General features: G+C 36.7%; 4 protein-coding genes across 7 annotated transcripts; 2 read left to right on the top strand and 2 right to left on the bottom strand.

The window, feature by feature from the left end:
• The first annotated feature begins 4,388 nt into the window (after window positions 1–4,388).
• On the top strand, window positions 4,389–5,375 carry LOC110795942 (dirigent protein 22). The gene has a single exon (XM_022000981.2). The coding sequence runs from the start codon at window positions 4,630–4,632 to the stop codon at window positions 5,200–5,202; it is 573 nt and encodes a 190-aa protein (XP_021856673.1). The 5' UTR covers window positions 4,389–4,629; the 3' UTR covers window positions 5,203–5,375.
• Window positions 5,376–6,447: 1,072 nt separating this feature from the next.
• On the top strand, window positions 6,448–7,194 carry LOC110795941 (dirigent protein 21-like). Its single transcript, XM_022000980.2, has one exon. The coding sequence runs from the start codon at window positions 6,488–6,490 to the stop codon at window positions 7,046–7,048; it is 561 nt and encodes a 186-aa protein (XP_021856672.1). The 5' UTR covers window positions 6,448–6,487; the 3' UTR covers window positions 7,049–7,194.
• A 1,591-nt stretch (window positions 7,195–8,785) lies between these two features.
• LOC110795935 (dirigent protein 1) lies at window positions 8,786–11,416 on the bottom strand. 2 transcript variants are annotated; one of them, XM_022000971.2, is made up of 3 exons: window positions 11,276–11,416; window positions 11,066–11,194; window positions 8,786–9,505 (listed from the first exon to the last, which is right to left on the bottom strand). In XM_022000971.2, exons 2-3 carry the CDS (start codon window positions 11,118–11,120, stop codon window positions 8,982–8,984), a joined length of 579 nt encoding a protein of 192 aa, XP_021856663.1. In that variant the 5' UTR covers window positions 11,121–11,194; window positions 11,276–11,416; the 3' UTR covers window positions 8,786–8,981. The 2 variants fall into 2 exon arrangements, with proteins under 2 accessions (XP_021856663.1, XP_021856662.1); XM_022000970.2 differs by having other exon boundaries at window positions 11,066–11,186; window positions 11,276–11,414.
• An 86-nt stretch (window positions 11,417–11,502) lies between these two features.
• LOC110795934 (probable hexosyltransferase MUCI70) lies at window positions 11,503–21,256 on the bottom strand. Of its 3 annotated transcripts, none has more exons than XM_022000967.2 (6): window positions 20,803–21,256; window positions 17,450–17,670; window positions 16,162–16,338; window positions 15,919–16,086; window positions 12,448–12,724; window positions 11,503–12,216 (listed from the first exon to the last, which is right to left on the bottom strand). In XM_022000967.2, the coding sequence occupies exons 1-6, from the start codon at window positions 21,179–21,181 to the stop codon at window positions 11,984–11,986; spliced, it is 1,455 nt and encodes a 484-aa protein (XP_021856659.1). In that variant the 5' UTR covers window positions 21,182–21,256; the 3' UTR covers window positions 11,503–11,983. The 3 variants fall into 3 exon arrangements, with proteins under 3 accessions (XP_021856659.1, XP_021856661.1, XP_056686215.1); XM_022000969.2 differs by having other exon boundaries at window positions 15,919–16,074; window positions 20,803–21,254; XM_056830237.1 differs by lacking the exon at window positions 16,162–16,338 and having other exon boundaries at window positions 15,919–16,074; window positions 20,803–21,255.
• Window positions 21,257–23,374: the final 2,118 nt, after the last annotated feature.

Below are 23,374 nucleotides of genomic sequence, written 5' to 3'. Positions count from 1 at the left end.
ATAGAGGCATATCAATCATCTTTTAGATACTAGACTTTTGTACTTATACACCAAAATAATTATCATGGATAACACGGGAAGGTAACCCTAGAATCAATTTCATTCATAATTTGAACACTATAAACCTATAATAACCTTAACTTAATTAGTGATCCACCACTCGTGAAATACAACCTTATGCTCGTTTGATACTTAAACATTTATACTATCCTTAAAGATTCCATAACCATAAAGATTCCTCAAAACAATTCATATCCACAAAATCTTTGTGTTCGCATCGTGCTTTAACTTAACTTCTTTCAAGAAAACAGTAATGCTTAAACTTTGCCTAGTCTGTCTAGGGTAGGAAACTCATAACATGATAAACATGAAAACATGGGAAGTTCGGATCCAAAGCGAGAGAGATAAATTGAAATAATACTAATGTTGGCGCCATCGTGAATGTTGCGCTTGTTGTGAGCTTCGTTCATGGCATCGTTAATGTCCTCGACAATCGATATTTCGCATAATATATTCAATCAGGAAAACATAAATAACAGGAGAATAAATCCCTTTAATCCCGTTCCTACACTCACACTCATTCCATTTTAACTTGAATTGATTTTAAAATATTCTTTTTAACTTATTCCTTAAAATTCTTGCTTAAAGCCTAATGAATTTTATTTCGTGCAAAACCCGTAAGTTTTAGCACTTATGGTCCAGAACCTTGGCTCTGAATACCAAACTGTAACACCCCGACTTCTAAACACCATTAATTAGGTTAATTATCTTTAGTTAGCAGCGGAAAACCCTAGCTTAGTCGGAGCGTCACTTGCCGTATCTCCCTCGTGGGAAATACAAGGCGACATAACCTTTTTACATTTACTGACTACTGTTGAGTAACAGTAATTATACTTCACTTCGATTAATTCTTTAAAATTTACATTGAAATCTAAGTAAACCTTAATAAATATTTCTAACATGTTTAAACATTAATTTAAAAATCTAACTCAAATCGTGAAATCAAACTTAGAGTTTAATTAATACATCCTTTTTTTACTAATGACATAGTTATCTTTATTAAACATCGATCGTGAATTTGATGGTTGCATCCTCACTCTAAGGCATCCCATGATCTTCTTCGTACCTAAAACAAAAGCAACATCGTGAGCCGAGGCCCAGTAACATACTACCCTAACAGCGTAAACTCATTTCAATTCATTTTATTTACTTTGCAATCAGGGAGAATAGAACATAGTAAAACATTTTCATAAATGCAATAAAACATCATTTATAACTTGAAACTTTAATAGTTCCCATTATCTTTCATAAAACCTTCTTTTTACTTGGTAACTGACAAGTTAGCCTTGCGGGACGTCTCCCACCTTGCGATAGTCCTCAAGGAGCACTCTCCCTTGTTGGACTTACGCCCGTACCTAAATAGTTTCTCTTTTAGCTTGCGGTAGCCCTCAAGGAGCACTCTCCCTTGTTGGGTGTCCCGCGGTACGGCGGTACGTGCACGACCTAGAAATAGTAACCCCACTAACTGCCAGAACCTGTTACACTTTTATTTATCATGTTTCGTATCTTATTCGTAACTCATAAACATCATCTTATAAAATCATTCATAAACATATTTAAATATCATCATTCATAAAACACACTTCATAAATACATTTCATATCCCACAATCCAATAAAAACACATCATTATAAACATATTTCATAATCACATAAACACATTTTATAAGGGGATTGTGGGTGTTAGCAATAGATGTTACCTCCCGTAGTTTATACTTCCTGTTCGATGGATCGTTCTTCCTGAGCTCCGAGTTCGATTTCTTTCACAATATTAAATCATTCAATTAGTTATTAAACGATTAATATTTTAAAATTACTACTTTATAATAAGTTTATAAATAATTGAATTTACGAATTATAATTTCATAGTTTTAACGAAAATGTTATTATTAATCAAAATTTTAATTAAAAACGAAATTCATATTTCATAAATCGATACGAATATTATTTAAATTTCGTTTTTGCTAAATAAAGCTAGGGATTTATTTTAGTAAAATCAATAATTAAATATATTTGCCCATCTAATATTAATAATAAATGATTTATTAGTAAATAATATATTATAATACTTTATTAAAAATATAAATATTCATAAGTAGGAGAATCTGAAATTTTGGTATAACTTACCCAAAAGTCCAAACAATTAAAATGGGCCAATTCAAGTTGGGCTTGGGAGAATAAATCAAGTTTCAATTATTGAAACTTGTTTTCAGTTTTCTAGAAAGGGAACACGGGGCAGGGGAAGGGGAGGGCTCGAAGGAGGAGGGAAGCACGAAGAGGAAGGAGAGGGGAGATGGTGGGCGGCGGCTGGGCGGCGCAGTGCGGAACCACGGCTGAGAGGCGACAGCGGTGGTGGTGGTTTCGCGGCGGTGAAGCAGCAAGGGAGAGGGGGCTGGGGGTGTGCGAAATAGAGAGGAACAGGGGAATTGGTGGGGGTGACTTGGAGCGGTTCTGGGCGGCGACTATATAGCTCGCCGGAGTATGTGGGGGCGGGAGTTGGTTTACAAGGTGGTGGGGGAGGTTGGGAGTGGTGGCGCGACGTTGGTGGTGCCGCAAGGAACAAATAAAGAGTGAGGCAAGGGAAGGGAGTTGTGGAGCTGCGAGGAGAGGAGGGAAATAAGGGGTGGCTGCGACGGTGGTGGGTGATCGAGGTGGTGCTAGGCAGCAGGGGTAGTGGTGATTGAAGGTGGTTTTGGTGGCGGCAGCCACCGATGGTGGTGGTGGTTCGAAGCAGAGAAGGGAATGAAAACTTGAATTTGGTTTTGGTTTTGATTTTCTGATGTTGAATTCCAATTGGAATTAAGACTGATTTGTATAGTCAAGAAGAGTGAAAGAGAAGTTGAAATCCTTGAGGAGCAAGGCATGAATCAAGACTGAATTGAGGGAAGGAGAGGAATGAAGAATTTTCTTCATTCTTGCAATGTACGTGGAGAGCAAAGAGAAGAGGAAAAATGGAATTTTTGATTTTCTAAGGGCACTTTTGTAATTTTACACAGTTGGAATAAATTCAGAAATTGGGTTGCCATTTTTGGAAACTACTAAAAATAGAAATGTTAAGCTAAAATAATTCTTTATAAAAATATCGTTAACGAAAAATAAATAAATTTTCGTTTATAAATTTATCGTTTAAAATAAATCGTAAAAACGTTTAAAATAATGAAAATTTTAAATTATTTCTAATAATTAAAACGAAATTACGTTAATAAAATATTATTAATTTTAATAAATCGAGTTTAAAAATTTCGGGGTATTACACTTATACTTACTTAAGCATCGAGGGAATATTCCTACGGGAATATTCTTGTTTTGCAGGTTGCCAGGGGATCGTGCCAGCTCATACTTGATACCTCCGAAGAACGCGTGACACGTCATCACCGTAAAAGATCCCACAACAATATGAATATATGATAAACTTCTACTTACAAACTTTACAAATTGATTACATATTATTTCTATTTATCGATTATTGATTATAACGATATTAGTTATTAATTCATCAATAAATGTTTTATGGATACGAAGTGATAAATTATATTAGTCATTAGTTCATCGTTATCTATGAAAAAACTAAGTCATATACTATATACTCACTAACTCTACTGGTCTTAAAATTTAACACTTTAAAATTTAGTTACCGCCGTTGTCTCTTAATTAAGACATCCATATTATAATATAAACGTATTGAACATTATAATTTTAGTACTAACACGATATTGTTTATAATTTGTATCCAAACTGACATGACTAGACATGAACCTGACCCGATATGAACTTGACCCGATATGAACCTGACCCAATATGATATGAACCTGTTATAACCCGGCTAAACCCGTTTACAACCCGACGTGCTCTAGTCCGAACCGACCTGGCGACCTGATCCAATCTGACTATAATCCGACTCGATCTGACCAAACCCGATTACAACCCGGCCCGATATGAATCCGACCCAACATGAATCCGAACCGATACAACCCGACCCAATATAACCCGAACCGATATGAACCAAACCGAAGAAATCCGACCCGATAGCCAAAGAAATCCGTTTCAACCTGATCCGACGAACCCGACCCGAACCCGATCCGTTTATCCGAATTGATACCTCTACCGGCCACAACAGATAGCAGTGTAAAACAAGATTCCAAAATTTGTTACGGAGTGCACCATAATTTGTTTTGTTGACCCTACGTCCATTTATATTTGTCGAGGGAATTGTCCCTACGTCTACTAGTCGACGCGTCTTCGTGTTCTTATGAACAGGCCGGCTTATGCTTGACTTAGAATTTTTGTATGGAAAGTTTATAAGTAGTCGTCAAAAGCATAAAGTTGACACATTAGAAAATTCAATATGTAAAAAGACTTTTTGAAATAAGAAATTAGTTAGAAATTTCATTTCTAATTTCTAATCTTTCTACAACTTTTTATTATTCTACAGCTCCTTTTTAGATGGAAGCTCAACCACTCAAATTTGCATTCTTTTTCCTTCTCCACTAGCTCACCAACTCACCTATAAATAAAAGTAGTACGTACATAATCCTTTGAATTATATGTACGTTATCATATACAGAGTAAAATGGGACCAAAAATTTCAATGTTTAATTCATTGTGCAACCTGATATTGGTTATCTTGGTAATCATAGTTTCCCCCACTACCGAAGCCACCTTCTCAAGTAGCATATCAAAACAACAAGTAAAATCAAATAATATCACCCATATCCAATTCTATTTCCATGACTATGTCCAAGGGCCAAACCCAACTGTTGCAAGGATTGCCCAAGCCAAGACGAGCGATACATCAGCAAGCACGTTTGGGGCGCTTGTTATGATTGACGATCCCTTAACCGAAGGACCGGAGAATAACTCGAGAATTGTTGGTCATGCTCAAGGAATGTATGGGTTCGCAGATCAACAACAATATGCATTACTTATGACGATGAATTTCTTGTTTTCAGAGGGAGCGTATAATGGGAGTACGTTAAGCGTTATGGGGAGGAATCCGGTGATGGAACAAGTTAGAGAATTGGCTATTGTTGGTGGAAGTGGAGTCTTTAGGTTTGCTACTGGATATGCTCAACTTAAGACTATTACTATGATGGATACAAATGGGGCTACTATTGTTGAGTATAATGTCTATGTTTCTCATTAATTAATTACATTTCTTTTTTCTTAGTTTAAATTAAAATTATATTTATGTAACATGATTTATGATACTTTTTAGGTATTCCCCCTGTCTTTTTTTTGTTATGATTGAACTTGATTGAGATTTATATGAAGAATGTAAATTGCAATTATAAGAAATTAAATGCTCCGTACTTCTTATATCAAGCATATTAAAACACAGTAAAAAAAAAATATACACACAAGAATTTCAGATGGTTCACTATTCAATGAGATATATCTACCATGGAAAGTGTTTGGCACCACTTCCTCCGTTTCTTTTTGTTTGTTACGTTTGGAATTTTGTACATTTATTAGCGTATAATAAAGATTCTTTTTCTTTTTTATTAAAAAAATATACCCAAGTTAAACCTCAATCCACTAATCATTACAACAACCAATAAGATTATTTTATTTATCAAAATGAACCAATAATGAAAAAACACAAAGATTGTTAACTTAACATATTTGTGAAATTACAAAGATATTTAATGAGTTGAAAAAATTGGACCAATTCAAATTAAAAGATGGCACAAAAAATGATAGTATAATAAGTTTATATAAAGAAAGATTCTCCCACGTAACAAACATTGTGAAATATCCTATAAGGAATACGTAACAAACAAAAAAGAAATGGAGGGAGTATTATTTACTCTTTTCAAGTACTCCCTCCGTCCCTTAATACTAGCACCGTTTTGATTGAACACGTTTCCCAATGCACAACTTTGACCACCAATATCTTTAACTACATATTATCAAAACTTATAAATATTAATATTTTGAAAATATATATTAAGATGAATTCAACAATATATTATATACTAACATTTGTTTTCATATACTATAAATAAAATAGGGTCAAAGTAAATTATGTAAATAGTGCAAAAAGTCAAAACGATGCGAGTATTAAGAGACAGAGGGAGTAGATATTTATGGTAAAATTCGTATCTCCATCTTTATTTGTAATTTAGGAGAGTGATGGATAGCTCATTTGGTTAGAGCTTCCATCCCGATTTCAAGTGATCCTGGGATCGATACTCATCCCCACCCTTGTGGCTCATTCGCACACAAAAAAAAATTGTAATTTAGAATGTCATTCGATCATTTCGGAAAAAAAAAACAATGGGGTGGACCACCAAATGAAGTTTACAACCTCATTTCCACTAATTGAACAACGAATTATTACCACTCACCAACCCCTTATAGTGAATTGTTCTATATAATTAAGTAAATTAACCAAATGCAACTACGCAGCATACCATTACCAGCCCAATATGTCTATTCCATTAATTTCCTTGTTTTCTCTCCTAATCTTGAGTTTTTACCTCCCTCAAAACCATGCCTTCTCAAAATCCATCACAAAAGAAGAAATGGGGATTAAACAACGACAAAACTTAACACATCTCCATTTTTACTTCCATGACTACTTTAAAGGGCCTAACCAAAGTGCGTTCCGCATCGCCCAAGCCCCGAACACGGACAAAACTCCCAGTGGTTTTGGGGCGCTTGTTATGATTGATGATCCCTTGAAAGAAGGCCCCGAAAACGACTCGAAAACTATTGGATATGCGCAAGGAATGTATGGGTTCGCAGACCAAAAGCAACAAGGAATCTTGATGGTCATGAATTTAGTGTTTATTGAGGGTCAATATAATGGAAGTACAATAAGTGTGTTAGGGAGGAATGAAGTTATGAGTAAGGTTAGAGAAATGGGTGTTGTGGGTGGAAGTGGTGTATTTAGGTTTGCTACAGGGTATGCACAAGCCAAGACTATTACAATGTTGGATAAATTTGGTGCTAGTGTTGTTGAATATGATGTTTATGTTCAACATTAGTGTGTCCTTTTTTATTTTTATTTTTTAAAGTTGAGAACAAATTGTTATTTAGTTTCAGTTTGATACTTGTTTTTCATAATGTTTATGCAATTGTTTTTGGGAAACTTGTAGTTTATAATCCAACCTTTTCCGTTCTTCTACAAAAAGTTATACTATTGAATTATTCATGAATAATCTATAGTTTAGGGGGTGTCTTATCTAAACAGTTTTATTCAACGACAAGCCAGCGCCCAGCGTGGCCTGCGAGCCAAGGCAGCGTGCACGCCAAGGCATCGTGGGCGCCAAGGCAGGCCCAAACCCACACGCATGTCATCAACTTAAGCGCCAAGTTACTTGGGTCATAAGTGGTTCGTTTTCCTAAATCCTACTTAATTATAATTAAGCCACGACAGAGCCGCAATGGTGACGGTGGTTGCTCCTCTTTCTCTCTTCTATTGATCTTTTTGGATGCTTCTCTGATTTTGGTTCATTAGGTGAAGTCGGCGACGATATGGAGAGGAAAATGGCGATCGAGGACTTGCGGGGTGGGAGATTGAGAGTGAGGGGAGAAAGTCAGGGTGGATTTTGGGATTGAGCAAAGGGGAAGGGAGATGAGGGTGGTGGTGGTGGTGGTGGAGGGAGGTGGTGGAAGAGCGGGGTAATGCGGTGGTTTTGTAATGATGGTGGATAGATATAGGGGGAGGAGGGCTAAGCTCTTCGTTGGAGCAGAATTTGCTGACATGAACAAGGAAGTAAGAAAGAACAAAGAAAAAAAAAATCTGAAATAAGGGAGGAAAAGAAGAAAAAAAAAATATATAGCGAATGGAGGCATGACATGTGTACATGTTTCCTGCTATAATGGGTTGGTGAGTGGTGACTGGTTGAGTGCAATAAAAATTAATAGGGCATAAATGTTGGATTATTATATAATAATCCAGAGGTTATATTATTAAAGGAAATTCGTTAAAATGTTGGGTTATCAAAACTCAGAAGTAATTTTCCAAAACTAAAAAGCTAAGCTACTACTACGTAGCTCATAAACTCGGCTAAAACAAAGTACCTTTTTTTCCTTCTTTTTTGTTGGGTCAAACTAAGCTAACTTGTACAATAATAATTGGGTATGGTCGTAAGGAACGGGTCATGACCAAACAAGCCCCCTAAGATCCACCCTTGATGGCGACACGACACCAAACCGACACCAAACCACCACTTGGGCTGAAAACCATGTCAAAAAGGAGAATAGAGCGACAAAGATGTACCCAAGAACTACGAGAACAACGGCGCCCGGACAAGGACGACGACGAAGGGCGGATGCTAACAACACACTACCAACTAGCGGCAATGATGTCCGCGACAACATCAAATTGAAAGAATCAAAACTCAAAAGGAGGGAGGCTTTGAAAGATTGAAAGTGACATGTTGGATGATCTTCATCGTACGAACATAGGCTAACAAGATACAAGCACGTGAACAAATAACCAACTCAGGTTGGTAGAGTTGGTGGGAAACTCACCTTATGACTGGAGGTCACAAGGGGCTAGGATTTCCATCTCTTCTAAAACCCGACTAAACGTATACTTCATTTTTTTAATTGCACTATTTTAGGTTTTAGCATTATTCACATATTCTTATATAATTATTTTTTGTGATTTATATGTAAAGAAAAATATATTCATGTGGGATCTTGTTAGATTCATCTCGTTAATGATTAAAATAGTGCATTGACAAGTGTGAAATCTAAGATAGTGCAATTAAAAAAAATGGAGAAAGTATAATTTATTGAAAGTCTTCTATTGGACATGACAGAATTACAACGCAAACTACATAACATAAAAATTAGACAATATCAGCCACCATAATACAATTATCATAATTTATAAGTTCAAATAAATCAACACCGCGAGTGTAAAATTCAAGAATTTGAGAAAAACTGTTCTAGCTAATCAATGGTTCTTCATTCCCGTACAGAGTGCAATTGACTAGGAAATGTAAGCTGCAAGTTAACTTGATAAATGAGAAAATCAACACCAGAAAGATCCTGATTGGCTTCTGCAAATACAGCAATGCCACGAGCAAATGCGAAAGAGCCAGTACCACCGACTACTTTAAGCTCCTCTCTCTTCCTATGTTCCAATTTCTTTGCTTCAACGCTCAAGCTCCCTGAATAGTCAGGTGTGCTAAATGTCAAGTAAATTATGTTGAAGGCCGAATGAGCAAAATGCTCTACAGGTATGATAAAACCTTGCGCTTTTCCTACAATTGCCGATGTGGTCTCAGGTCCCTCTGTGAGCATCCGGTGGAAGGTCAATGCTCCTGTAAAAGACTCTGTATCACGGTGTGTGTTACGGTTCACGGTTGTTGGTTGCTGGATATACAAAGACAATGCAACCAAAGGCTTCTGTAAGTCGCTCTCGTGATCTTTGTAAGGAACAGGCGATAGAAGAGCCAAGAGTAGAACTGCCAGTGTGGCCAAAGAAACTGCAGAACAGAATATGATCTTAGCTAACATGATGCCATCAAGTTATCAACTTCTTCACAAATTTTAATTCTCCTACTTATTAACGGCTACCAATGATTGAATTTGCTTTCAAGTATACTTACTCCTCAAAACAATATAAATTTGGCCACCTAATCCACAGTACCAATTTACAAAGCATTTCTTTTTCATCATATTCAGTATGTTCCATGAACACCTAATCCATCATTGGTGCTTAACAGAATGCTAAACTATTCTTTTTGTCCTAAACCACGAAACCAAATAAGCAGGCAGGTAAGATAAAGCAAACACCTGGGATTTGTTTATGTACAAGAAATAATCGCCTTAAATAACCCTGTTTACTCGTCTAGTATGCCGGAAATGATTCTTACTTCGAGATTGTGAGTTATCCCAGATGTCAATCAAGAAATGGTCCCAACCATAAGGCTTTAAACTGAGAAGGGGATGCATCACTAGTTACCCACTTACCCATGTAGATACCCATACAAGGAGATGCTACTACTAGACCTATATAGAAATTTTAGAAAAAATTATGATTCTATCAGTGCGCTAAATGAACATTACTCACGCTTATATTAACCAGCAAATCTATAGACAAACAGCAGACACCAGAGGAAAACAAAAAAAGAAGCTCAACAAATGATTAATATAAATGTCAGAATTGCAATCAGGGTTGGAAAAATGAACATCTAACGTAATTACAGTAAAGAGGTATACAAAATTAACCCCAACTTTCATTGGCGCTAACAAAAACGGATTAAGTTATATCAACTAACATCGAATAAAAAAGTTGTGGTTTTGGTTTGGACTGAATCAACTAACGTAGATAGCATTATGATTTAACAACTCTTCTTCCATCGTTTCATTATCAAGCTCTCATTCAGTCTATCATACTAATACAAGCAAACTTTTTGCACACAATGAAACGTCAACACTAAAATTTGCTTGACTAGTCAATTTCTCCAATAAGTTGTTGGACAATGACAAAATAAAGCCAACCCATCAACCAAGCATATTTCATGAGACTCCAACTTGAGACCTTAGATAGGAAACAGCAATTAACAGACTACTGCACAACAAATAAAATAAGAAAGACTGTTAAGTTTGAAAAGTTGGATTCGATTTGCAAGCTTTACAACACAATTTTGTAATTGAAGGATTTAAGTAGGCTATAGGTAATAATTAAAGCCTAACCTATTCTGCAGTTTAACATCCCGGACGTATCATTACATGCTTCCAGCATTACAAGATCTTAGTTAAGAAGGTAGTTCGCATTATACACTTCCATTCAAAAAAGAGTGCAGAAAGTTGGAAGACTAAATGGAATAGTAACCTAAAAGTTCAACCGGATAAGGGGATAATAATCAAACAGGGAAAATATACTACGTACAAAAGAAATGAACAGTCAGATGATAATGGTTAAGACATACTGGTATCGGTTCATCAAATTATTTTTAAAATCACAATTATTCGGTATCATGGAGAAGCTGGAATAGAGAATATAAGAATCAGATACATGAGTTCAAGTCATAGAAACTCACCTCTGGTATATTGTATACATTGATCAGCCGATGCCACAACCAACTTCAGACTCATCACATTAGGGAGCAGTCATTAAGTAAGGCCTGGAATCTGGAGCTTCACATCTCACAATCTTCCATCCTACATAACTACATAAGGATCAGATAGGATCACAAGGAGTAACTGATAATAAATTACAACTAAATAACACTTAGGAAAAGAGTGCAAACCTCATGTCAGTAGGAAGTGATAGTTCACTGAGTCCACAGAACAGGAACATGCATGCCCACATACCCGAATCTATCGTATTAGTTTTTTAATATCACAGATACATGAGAAAGAGAAACTTACTTAGAGAATATGCAATAGGTATATGAAAGCATAAAAAAATGACTCTCAAACACACACAAGCTCGCGTGTGGGCACACACACACACAGCTTTATGGAAAAACAAAAGTGACGGAAAACAATGCAACATAAAAAGCAACAGGGAATAGATAATACGTTCTTTCTGTTGTTACAAGCGTTCCCAAAACGATAATCTACCACTAGCTAGTTACCTCCCAAAATTCCGTAGAAACTAATCTCTAAGTCATTTCTTTAGGAAAAAAAAATAGCATATTTCAATGTTTTTATTTTAATTAAAAAATCTTTACACATTTCTTTGTTTCCCTACTTTCTCCATCACTTTCATGGATACCAAAAAGGTTCAAGTTTGAAAGAATGAGTCTCGTTGCATCATCATGCATTCTGCGGCTCACAGCTCGCAGCTCCTGCAGCGGCATTGCAGCTAGCAAATGTAAGGTATGATTGAACACCAGATCTATCCTTGAACTCCATTTGATCAAGTTTGACGAAACATATCAACAGTAAATGCATCAACAATCTGCTTCTATCAGGCTCCAGGAAGATATTGAAAAAAGAATAGCAAGTACAGTTCAAATTACTAATGGTTTGGCCTTGCGTTTGTGTCCCATACTATTAACAAGATCTTTGCGGGTGCAAACAGGGAACATGTTGATATCATTCAGGACTTTCAGCCTCCAGAGAACATAGGGAAAGCTAAGCTGATCACGAGACGTAAAGCGAACCACTTCATTGAACCAAATGCACATGAACAAGTTAGTTAAGGGTGAGTGCTCCCTAACAATGATGGAAGCTTCGGCTAGGGCTGCAAAAGAATATTTCATGGATTAGTAACCAATCTAGAAGTCTAAAAGAAATTTGACATTTTGCAGAGCCATATGCATAGAAAGTTCCACCTACTGAGCAAAGACACACATTTAATAACTCTATTTTATACGAAGTATCAATTCTGACATGCATAAGAATCAGAGGGATTTGATATTCACAATTCATAGCACCAAACAAACAACTATAACAAGGTTAAGGAGTGTCATACCTTTTCTTCCATTATATGTCTTGTCCTCGGGAAGACCATCATGGCGGTACTGGGTTAGTTGCACCTCTACTTCTTCTGGGGTTGCCTTGTTTTTCTTGACAACAGCTTTAGCTTCATCATACACACTACTGCGGGCACCATGCTGTGAAATTGCAAGCACAGAGTTTGATCTCCAGAGCAGTGCTTCCAGCACTCCGAACGGATCCCTCCTGAACTGAGACTTTGAATCAACCCATATAGAATACAACGCATTTGGGAATAACCGATGGCCCAACATCTAAAAAAAATATGAATATAAATAAGATATAGTTGAGGAAATAAGATCTTAGAAATAAATTAACAGAAAAGGCATCAAACTATTCTGTGTCACCAAAGTGAGAGAGCAGGGAAAAACAACAACATAAAGCTTCATGCCTCAAAAAGTCAAAAGTTCTTTAATAACTCATCACTAGATTCTAGAGCAGAGCGAAAAAGGAAAATCACTCTACACTAGCAATACAGCGCTTACTTGTAAACAAATGTTCACTCAACATCTTCAGAAGGAAGATTAAGGAGCATCAAGACAGCACCAAAAGTGGGAAGAGGGGGATGCAGCAGACACATGTAGGGAAAAACACCTTATTTCACAGAATGACATATATTGCAGACTAAAAGGAAGCTGCAAAAGCTAGTCCTTCTTCTCTCAAACTATGATCTTCCTTAGTGTTTCGGACTTGAGAGTTGAGACAGAAACAAGTTTTTCTAGGCCGGTTCAATTGGTTGACACGCTCTAGCAAAGTTCAACCAAAAGGGGTTTTTCCAATCTATCACTCCAATCTCCTCTATGAATCATCAGATATTCATACTCTATGAATCATCAGATATTCATATGTGAAAAATTCTAACACGAGTTATGATTGACATGTATTTAGAATGATTATACTCATTTATTAAGCCATTCATGCATTCACAAAATTTGTAGCAAAGTATATGAAAAATTGGATTAACTTAACCAGATTAGATTAGCTATAAATTAAACTAGGTGAACGGAAACACCAGGTTGACTACTTCTCAGATATTGGGTGACTTAATTTTGTGGGGTAACAGTCTAAAGGCCACTAACTTTCATTATTAGCTAAAGAAAAATTGGCCACACTTAAAAGGTAATCTTAAATGCATGGTTGATTTTCATAGGAATAAAGGTGACTTTTAATGTGAAAAGAGGTTGCTTTAATTCTCTTATCCAATACACATGTCTTCTCCTCATATTAGCACAAAATTGGATTTAAATACGTAAAACAAAACTAAAAACGTAAAGAAAACTATAATGCGCTCATTTGCGTAGCACATAAATGGAAACGGATAAGCAGAAACTCGAATATAGGGAGACGGAGGAAAGTAAAGCTCAAGAGTATACATCGTATGGAGTATTTGATGAAAACTTTTATCATTTTTATGATATTTTAAAATTAAGTTTCTTAGATTTCTAGTAACTACTTGCTATATCGAGGCCCACACAAAGGTGGGAGTGCAAACACAAAGGAAGAGATCGACAACTGAAAGTTGTCGGCCATGTCCGTGGAAGAAGCCCCGAAAGAGACGGAAGATCCCCAAAGAATGGGTGTCGTCTATACAACGTATACAATAGGGAAAGAAGTCTAAAAGCCAGGAGAGCGCTACACAAACTTGATGTATGTACACCTCTTAATGAATGGGAGGAAAACTCGAGACATGGTAGACACCGACGCCTCTCACCACTTGGTCAACGAAACGGAATCCCGAAGATTAGAGTTGGTACTCAAGGAAGAAGACGGTAACATGAAATCCGTCAACTCTAAAACCAAGCCAATTCATGGTGTGGCAAAACAGGTGGCCACAAAGTTGGAAGACATGAAGGAAAAGTGAACTTCAGTGCCGTCAACATTGGACGACTTCAACCTTCTGCTCGGATTGGAATTCCTCCGCACCAGCAAAGCAAAGCAGTTATAATGCCTCACTTGAATTCTTTGCTTGTAGAATGTGGACAAACTTGTCTCATCCGCAGTATAAGTACCCCCACAGATGCAAATGAGAACGGTCGATACCTTTCGGCAATGCGAGTGATGAAGCCACATGTGAAGGCAACATCCCAGAAGCAACCTTGCATCAGAAACAAGACACAAGATAACGCCTCGCGCCCAGCCGCACCGAGCTAGAAACCAGAAGCAAGGAAGATGTAGATAAAAACATCAAATCCAAGAAAAAACACTTCACAAGACTGACGCAGAAGCTCACCCAATAACCAAGAGACAACAAGATTCAAGAAAACTCCAACAACCGCCATCAACCAACGGCGCATAAGAGACTTCATAATTTAGGATAGGAGCTTTTTCTTTTATCTATTGTAATTTCTTGTAGGTCGACGAGGTTGTCGACAACTTAAGTGAGGGAGGATGTTAGAATCCAACCTTGTTTTACTTGTATTTTTCTTATCTAGGGCTTTCTACGACTTTTCTAATAGTTTTCTAGGCTTTAGAAGTTTAGATAGATTCATTTGTTTCTGTCAACACAACGTTTAAATTTAAAGCTAATTCAAAATAAACCTCAATGAGAGTATGGACCAATACCTCTCGTCAGAAGGTGTCTTTGCTTCATTACTAGCATTGTTGTAAGCCTTTATAGATATTGTGTTGTCGCTCATTCTTAAGCTTTTTAGACTAACAAAGTCTCCCAAAACAGATACACTCTCGTCGTCGGACCCGCTTGTATTTGTTGTGCACACACAAGCGCCCCAGTCGACCCTCGACCCTAGCTCTTGTCGCCATTAGGCAAGAGTGACATCCTGAATCAAGCACCCGCTCATGTCCCACGAGTCTTGTGATACACTTTCCGCACTAGGCTTGCGCCCTCGCCGCCCCATAGGCAAGAGCGCGCCGCACTATCCGGAGTCAAAACAATCGTACTGACACCCTGTCCCATCCTTTTAGTCTCTCGTGGCTTCTTTTATCCTCTGACTCTATTCTTTCACATCAGTGATTAGACCATGGAAAAACATGGAGTAAGAGAGTAGAGGAGATGGAAAACATAAAAAATTAAACAAATGCAGACATCCAATGGAGATGCAAATTATATGACAGAGATTGCTATGGAGTAAGATAGACAGAGATTGCTATGGTCATTGATGGGTAAGAATGGAGTATAGTGGGGATTTTGTCAAATTAGGACGGGGGTGGGTTTACTTGGTTAAGGGGATTTTCTTTGGTTTGGGAACACAATTTCCCACCCCCACCCAAGAGAAAGTTTATCTATCGGGCCCATTTCTGAATGGTTATTCACTTGATACGTTCCTGTGCAACATAAGGGGTTATCAACATCTTCCTTATTTTTATTGGTTAAGACCCTTAAATTCTTTCACCAACAGCTATACACACATGCGTCCATACGAACCTTTGGTAAGGACATTGTCCACATATCCACAAAGGTAGAACGCAACTTGTAGAAAAGTTACATTACCTTTGGAATTTTACCATTCAAACGTTGGTCTGTGAAAGGTAGATTCTTGATAACCACAATCCGCCACTTGCCAATACAATGATTATCACCAATTTTCTGTCCCTGCCCTTCTTGTGTAGCAACGGTGATGTCATCCCAAAAAGCCACATAGCAGACCTGAAAGTAGGCCTAAGTTAAGTTAGTAAGGACGTGGTTGAAAAGAATCCATCTGTCAGCCAAGCTATAGGTGGAGATGATTCAAACCTTTAGAAGGGATGCCTTGGACATCCCGATAGGTTGATAAAGATCATCCCCACCGCCAAATGCACAAGTAGAGACAACAACTTTGCAAGTTTGCAAATAGTTTTTATCCTCGAGCGAAATTTTAAATCCTCCATTTACACTGTAGAAACCGCAATGCACCATAGGATTTTCAGTCACCTGAATATGCATAAACATTAAGATTTTGAAATAAAATACGAACTAGAACTCACCTACACAACAATTTGGTATACGGAGAGAATGAGGAACGCAAAGCAAATAAGGATGATGTACATGTGCATTACAGAGAAGAAAATAATTTGAGGACCTTGAAAAACAAGATCATCCAGAAGCATGTTTTTATTCTTCTAATTGATAACATTCAAGAAAATCTGCACAGGGGATATTCTTTAGCAAAAGATTTATAATCTTGTTAGGTATTATAGTTTATGTCAAGAGGAGGAAGAGTTTTTTTTATCATCTTTGCTTTATTTGGGATTAGTAGGGTTTGACCTCACTTTGTTGCAAGTGTTACTTGGGATTAGAAAAGAAGGACCAATGAAGGTTTTATCGCTGTGTGAAGGATGGATTCACATATTAGCTATCTAATGATGCAAGCAAGCTTGCTCCCATCATCAACTCAAGTTTCTTTAGTGGATGCTATCACAAAGTCTGAATCGAGTGTTAGGTTGCATAAACATGTGAATTTTCTTAGGGTTGCAGATAAAATGTTGCATGGACATATTTTTTTTATTTAGCTACTCCTTCCATCCCAATTTAATTGTCATACTTTCCATTTACGTCCATCTCAATTTAATTGTCATATTCCCTTTTATGGCATGGACCCACTAATATTTTATTACCTCTCTCTTTCCACTATCCAAAATTATGACCCCACATCCTCTCACATTCAATTAAAAAAATTCTTTCACTATCTCTCACCACACCTACTTTTCTATTAAAATATAATAGATAAGCATAACAACTTATCGTATAAAACTATGTGAAAAGCTTAGTGAGACGATTAAATTGGGACGGAGGGAGTATCATTTAGTTACAGCAGCAAGATCGAAAGATAAATGACAAAAATAAGACGATCATTACATCAGACGGTGATAAATCTGGTCAACTGATTGTAAATGCTTATGCATTGAAAGCAGAAAATGTTCAAAACAATTTGTGTTCAAAGGTAACTTCCAGTTCATCACTTCAAGAGGACAAACTTTAAGAGCAAAAAGGTAACTTTTAATCATCAATTCAAGAGCAAGAACTTTAAGTTGCAGCTACCAACCTTGAAACTTTTCTCCCTCTGGACTAACGATTGGTACCCTGTAAATAAGTTAAATCTTCCATCATTTGTTTTGTGATGAGAAAATGTTGAATTTTCTCCCGCGTAAGGGTTGTTATCTTCTGAGACATATATCAAATTCTTAACAGGACCCTTTGAACCTTTCAGTTCCACAGGGATATCCAGAATCTCAAGATCTTCAGCAGATAGGATTGGTAAGCAACCTGATACAACAAAAAGAATTGTACTAAAGAAGTAAAGATCAATATGGCAACTGTCAATATAAAAGGGGTAGGGAAAAAGGAAAAGAAAATTAATAGAAACTATTATATCTCAAAACTAAACTACTTCATTTTTTCTTCTTTTCTAATGTGCAGACCCAACAACTTGATGCATAAAATTCCAATGATTTGCATGCAGTATGAACAATTTAACTGATAAAAATAAATAATAACAGAAAGTAAGTAGTACCGGAATAACAGCACAGTGATTGCAAACACTCCCTGCGTGCTACAAGAAACTTCCCATTTTTCATTTTTCTTGGGCACATAGTTTTAGGAGTATGATGGTGGGGTTCTATTGGTATAACACTATGTTTGCATACATGGAACGGGAGGGAAAAGAAGAGAAGGGAAAAGAAAGGAGGGTGACATTTTCCATTGTTTGGATACGAATGTATGAAGGTGAGGGAAACGGAGGGGATTTCTTTCATTTATTGTTACGAATAAAATCTCTCAAAAAAGGGAGATTTGGAAAGAACATGAGATTTTCAAACTCAGTAATGTGAAAAGACAACTGTACCCTTACTATTCTTTAGCCTAGTCACATACTCATGACTTTCTCTCTCCTCCTCTTGTGATTTCTCTTTCCTCCCCTCTACTTTTCTTTCTAAATTGCGATCAATAATGGGATGACATTTTTGTCCTCTTGTGATTTTACCTCTCCTTTCCTCTTCTTCTTGATCTAATTGATCAACAATGGCGGAGCCAGAACCTTTATTTGGGAGTATTATAATTTTAATACTAAGATTGAGTAAATTTGAATGTTGGAATACTATTTTTAAAGTTGAAAATGTATTTCCATTATTATAACAAAGCCTTAAAAGGATCGAAGCTATTTTTTTGGGGTAAATAACAGCTTGTGTTTTTTTAATACTAATGGGTGAAAATTATACTGACTTCTAAAAACTAAATGAAAAATATAAAAGCAATTAACAGATTTGTATACTTCCTCAATTCCAATGTTATTATACCACAACACCACGTAGGTTTTGCACAAGAACTTAGGTGATGGGTAAAAGAAGAGTGAGAGAAAAGAAAAAATACAAACTTACCCATGTGATTGCAAGCATATATAAATCAATAAGTGTTAAGGTGTAAGGGTATATTGGGTATTCGTAGTGTGAAAACAACTGTGTTATTTTCTAAAATGAAAATGGTGCAATATTTGTGAAACTTCCTTAAAAAGTAAATGGTGCAATAATATTGGAAGGGAGGAAGTACTCTGTATAGAAAAGTGGGAAATAAAACTAAAAAAATTGAAGGAAAAAATAAAAGCTGAAAATGTTATTAAGTGAAATAAAACTTGTGAACTTTCAAACCAAAACTCCTTGGTAATGCATTACTAACAAGTCTTGTAGGGGCTGGCGCCCCCCTGACTCCTCTCCACCTTTAGCGTGTAATGACTTCTCTCTTCTCCTCCTATGATTTTCTCTATCTTCCTCGTGACTTTCCACCCCCCTCTTGTGATTTTCTCTGCCCTCCTCTCATTTTACCCCCAATGTGAAACCAGGGTTTGGTATAGTACTTTTGTCCCTCACGACGATCACAAGAGCTTGGTTTGCTGTCGAACTTCAATATATAACGACAACAGCTCTAAAACGAAAGTAGTCCACAAAATAGTGTTTGTGGTGATGGCAGAGGGTGTTTCAGCAACGAAGGAGGTGGTGCTGGGGTTTATTTAGGAAGACAGGCTGCTGAAGAGGATGGTAGTGTGGTTCATGCTATAATTAAATTTGATAATTGCATATCATTCTTTACATGTTCACCTCCCACCCCTTCCCTCCGCTTCCTTTTCATCCAAACAAGGGAATCGAATTTCATCATCCCACCTCTCCCCTCCCTTTCCCTCCCTTTCTTTTCATCTTCCCTCCCCTTCCTATCCAAACACCTATAACTCTAAAAGTAAATAAAAAATAATGTAGTGGGTATACTTTATTGTTTCTCAATTAAGTGAAAATGGGGACCATAATGCTTTAAGGGAGTAGCTAGAAAATGAATAAGAAAAGATAAAGGAGGGAAATGAAAGCATTACTATATCAAGTAGACCCAACCCAAGGGAGAAATGGGAAGTTTTTGTCAGACAAACATTTAGAGAAAAATGAGAAGTCTTTTGTGGAAGAAGGGAGTATCTGATATCAAACAACGCATAATTCTAGAAAAAGCAATTAATGAATCTCATGCAGTTTGCCTAATAAACATCTCAGAGCTAGTTGACAAATTCAAATTGGTTAATCCCCTTTCTAATCCACCTCTTAAGCAGGGACTGCAAGCTAAATAGGTAAAATCACACTTCCCACAGACTTGAACAAAGCCACCATCAACAACTCCCTCACATCATGAAATCAAATAAATATACCACTGAACACCACATAGCATGCAGGCTTGCTCAAATGCAACAAACATATTGCTCGATAAGAGCCTGATCCCTTATATAGAGGATTTGCACCTATTAGCTATGTTTTTTCTTTTGAAGGAAAGTAAATTAGTCATACGTTTCAAATTGATAGAACAAATATAGACACTTACTTTCTAACATAAAAATACGACCAATATATATTTTCAACTAATTAGGAGGAAATTACCTAACATAAGAGATAAGAAGCCTCCATTCACCAGAATTTACACATTCACAATAAATTATACTAATAAAATCTATGAAGATACAATCGTGTGAAGGGTTTACCCTAACTCATTCATAGAAATACATTAATTAAGTTTCCCAACAAACCCAACCCTCAGAAATAAAACTAAATACGAACTCGAATCGCTCACCAACTAGATTGGATTAGAGCAACATTGTATGAGGGATCAAGTTGAAGTAATAGCTTACTCTCTAGAAACTAAATTATAGTAACTCTACAACTACATTCTCATCATCCACAGTTCTTGCATTAATCATCCAAAATTCGATTGTTTCGTGACTTAATCTAAAGAATTTGTCTTCCTTCACTCCAGAATCATTAAAATCCGTAATTCAATTAGCATAAATAATTACAGAAAATGATAAACAAATGATTCAAACTTAAATTCACAAGAATCAAATTCTACATTACTAAGCAATCAAAATAGACTTACGTTCTTTTCCACCACCCGCAACTCTATGATAAACAGGTTTACTATGATTCAGATTCGTGTCATCTACTATAGGAGAACTCAACCTCTCCCGAGTCCAATCCGAGTTGTTCTCGTGATTCGGCCGGTCAATAATAGGTTTACGGCCGAGTCGAGAAGCTTCGAAAAGAAGCAACGCCATAGCAGGGAGGAACAGCAAGAGAGGCCACCACTTGGCGAGTTTCCTCACGATTCGTCGAGTTAACTCAGTGTTGGATCGGATGTTTGCTGATTTCCGCCGCTTTCGCCGGACTCGGACTCGCATCCTTGCGGTGTAGTCATCGGAATCGTCGTCGGAAACTGGGATTGAGATGCTATTGCTGCTGTTGCTGCTGTTGAACATAGTTCTGTGTCGATTTTTGGGCTACAATTGCGGGACATTTAAGAAATTGAGCAAATTGGGGTATGCTTCCGAACCAATAAAGGAATGAAGGAGACATAAAACACAAATTTTCATTTTTTTTTTTTGGAAAAAAAATATACAAAAGTTAGGATAGTCTTCTCTCGAAACTATATCCTAGCTTATCTAAGGAAATAAAATAAGAAAATGCATTATCTAAAAAAGGATCAATGTCTAAGTGGCTTGTAATGTGATGGCCTAGAGATGTTACGTAATCAGCAACTCGATTAGCTTCTCGGTATACATGTCTTGAATTATGGCTATCGAAATTAGAGAGCAGTTGTTGAATGTCGTCCATAAGCAATTGAATTTTCCATGGACAATGAGCTCGTCGTTGTAAAATCTGAGTTATAAGCAAATTATCTCCCTCAATGAAAATATGGCGTAAATTCTTTTCCATTGCCAATAATAAGCCATTGCGGAGTGCGATAGCTTCAGCAAGAAACGGGGGGTAGCCCCCAGATTGAAAGAGCGACTAGCAATATTATTTCCCAGATGATCCCTAATTACGACACCTGCTGCACCTGAGTTATGGTGAACAGAGCCATCAAAATTGAGTTTGAGGGTTCCAGGGGCAGGTGGTGTCCAAGAAACTTGTATATAGCAATATGAATTTTAGGAGCTTCTTTTTAATAAACGTGATTCCAAAGAGTCGAAACAAGTGCGAGTGTTCCGATCCATTCATTAAAAATTTTAAAAGCTCTAGTATAGATACCAATAGCAGAGAATGAAGCGTGTTTAAAAATAACTGCATTTCTCATTTTCCAAATGCTCCATAATGAAGTTATTATTTTCTTAATTGGGAGGTCGGCATTATTTCGAGCATTTCGGAACAAAGAAAAAATAGAATATTGTTTAAAGTTAGTACCTAACCAACGGGTAGTTGTAGCAGAATCCCAAAATTCTTTAGTAGAAGCACAATGTAGAAAGAGGTGATCTTGGGTTTCATTGTAAGAAGTACAGAAAGGGCATCGAATATGAATGCCAATATTTCGATATACTAGGTTATCTCTAGTGGGTAGCCCATAGTGTAAAAGTTGCCATAAAAAGATTTTTAACTTAAGGGATATATCAAGTTTCCAAATCCAATGGTATTCCCATTTAGCACAAGAGATAGCATTATGGGCTAACCATGTGGCAGATTTAACTGTAAAGTTTCTGTTACTAGAAAACCCCAACATGGTTGATCTATTAGATTCGTGAACGGTAAGGGAATACCTTTAATAACTTGGACTACTGAAGGAGGAAGCACTGAAGCTAGAGCTTGTTCATCCCATGTTCGAGAAGGAGTAATAAAGTGATCTACTGTAATATTCAAATTTTTCTTAACAGAAGTATCTAAATTTAACAGCGAGATTAAATTAGTGGAATAACACCAATTATCCAACCAAAACCGTACGTTAGATACTAAACCAATTTTCCATCTCATACCTTGAAGTAGAAGAGGACGAATTTGCAGTATTTTTTTCCATATCCAAGAATCTTTTGCTTGAGGTTTACAATTAAAAAAAGATTTTCTTTGTAGATATTTAGCTTGGATGATTTTGACCCATAGATTATCTTTGTCATAAATTATTTTCCACCATAATTTTGCCAGAAAAGCCGAATTTACCGCATCGGTTTTGCGGAGTCCTAAACCACCTTGATTCTTGGGACGACAAATTTTGTCCCAAGAAAATATGGGTATACTAGTTTTGTCAGCAGATTGTTTCCAGAAGAAATTTCGATTGATTTGATCTAAGGAATTAGAAATTATCTTCGGAAAGCGCGATGTTGTCATCGCATAAGAAGGCAAGGCTTCCAAATTACTTTGTATTAAAACTATTTTTCCGGCTTTGGAAACCATATATGAAGACCAACTATTCATTTTTTGTTCTGCATTTGTTACTAAATGTTGAAAATTATGTCTAGCTAGTGAAGGTCTTTGAGTTGAATAGAACTCCTAAATAACGCCCAAGGAAGGATTTTGGAGTCATATTGAAAAAGCTAGCTAATTGATTTTTTCTGTTGTTATGTACATATTTTGAAAAGACCAGCGAGGACTTATGAAAATTTATCATTTGTCCCGACATACTGGAGAAATCTTTTAAAATATCCCTAAGTGTCGCACAAGTTGTTGATTTGGCGTTACAAAAT

Source organism: Spinacia oleracea, chromosome 5 (genome assembly GCF_020520425.1).
Source record: "Spinacia oleracea cultivar Varoflay chromosome 5, BTI_SOV_V1, whole genome shotgun sequence".
NCBI classification, from domain to species: Eukaryota; Viridiplantae; Streptophyta; class Magnoliopsida; order Caryophyllales; family Amaranthaceae; genus Spinacia; species Spinacia oleracea.
The sequence above is the reverse complement of the archived record's forward strand: the minus strand, read 5'-3'. Positions and strand labels throughout refer to the sequence as shown.

Excerpts from the sequence above, each read along its gene's own strand:
- LOC110795942 (XM_022000981.2), top strand. The coding sequence starts at position 4,630 with ATGGGACCAAAAATTTCAATGTTTAATTCATTGTGCAACCTGATATTG.
- LOC110795941 (XM_022000980.2), top strand. The coding sequence starts at position 6,488 with ATGTCTATTCCATTAATTTCCTTGTTTTCTCTCCTAATCTTGAGTTTT.
- LOC110795934 (XM_022000967.2), bottom strand. The coding sequence starts at position 21,181 with ATGTTCAACAGCAGCAACAGCAGCAATAGCATCTCAATCCCAGTTTCC. Across the intron at positions 16,339-17,449 it reads AGAGGGAGAAAAGTTTCAAG|GTGACTGAAAATCCTATGGT; the intron begins GTTGGTAGCTGC and ends ATGCATATTCAG. Across the intron at positions 12,217-12,447 it reads GACATATAATGGAAGAAAAG|CCCTAGCCGAAGCTTCCATC; the intron begins GTATGACACTCC and ends ATTCTTTTGCAG.
- LOC110795935 (XM_022000971.2), bottom strand. The coding sequence starts at position 11,120 with ATGAGTCTGAAGTTGGTTGTGGCATCGGCTGATCAATGTATACAATAT. Across the intron at positions 9,506-11,065 it reads ATGTATACAATATACCAGAG|TTTCTTTGGCCACACTGGCA; the intron begins GTGAGTTTCTAT and ends TCTGTTCTGCAG.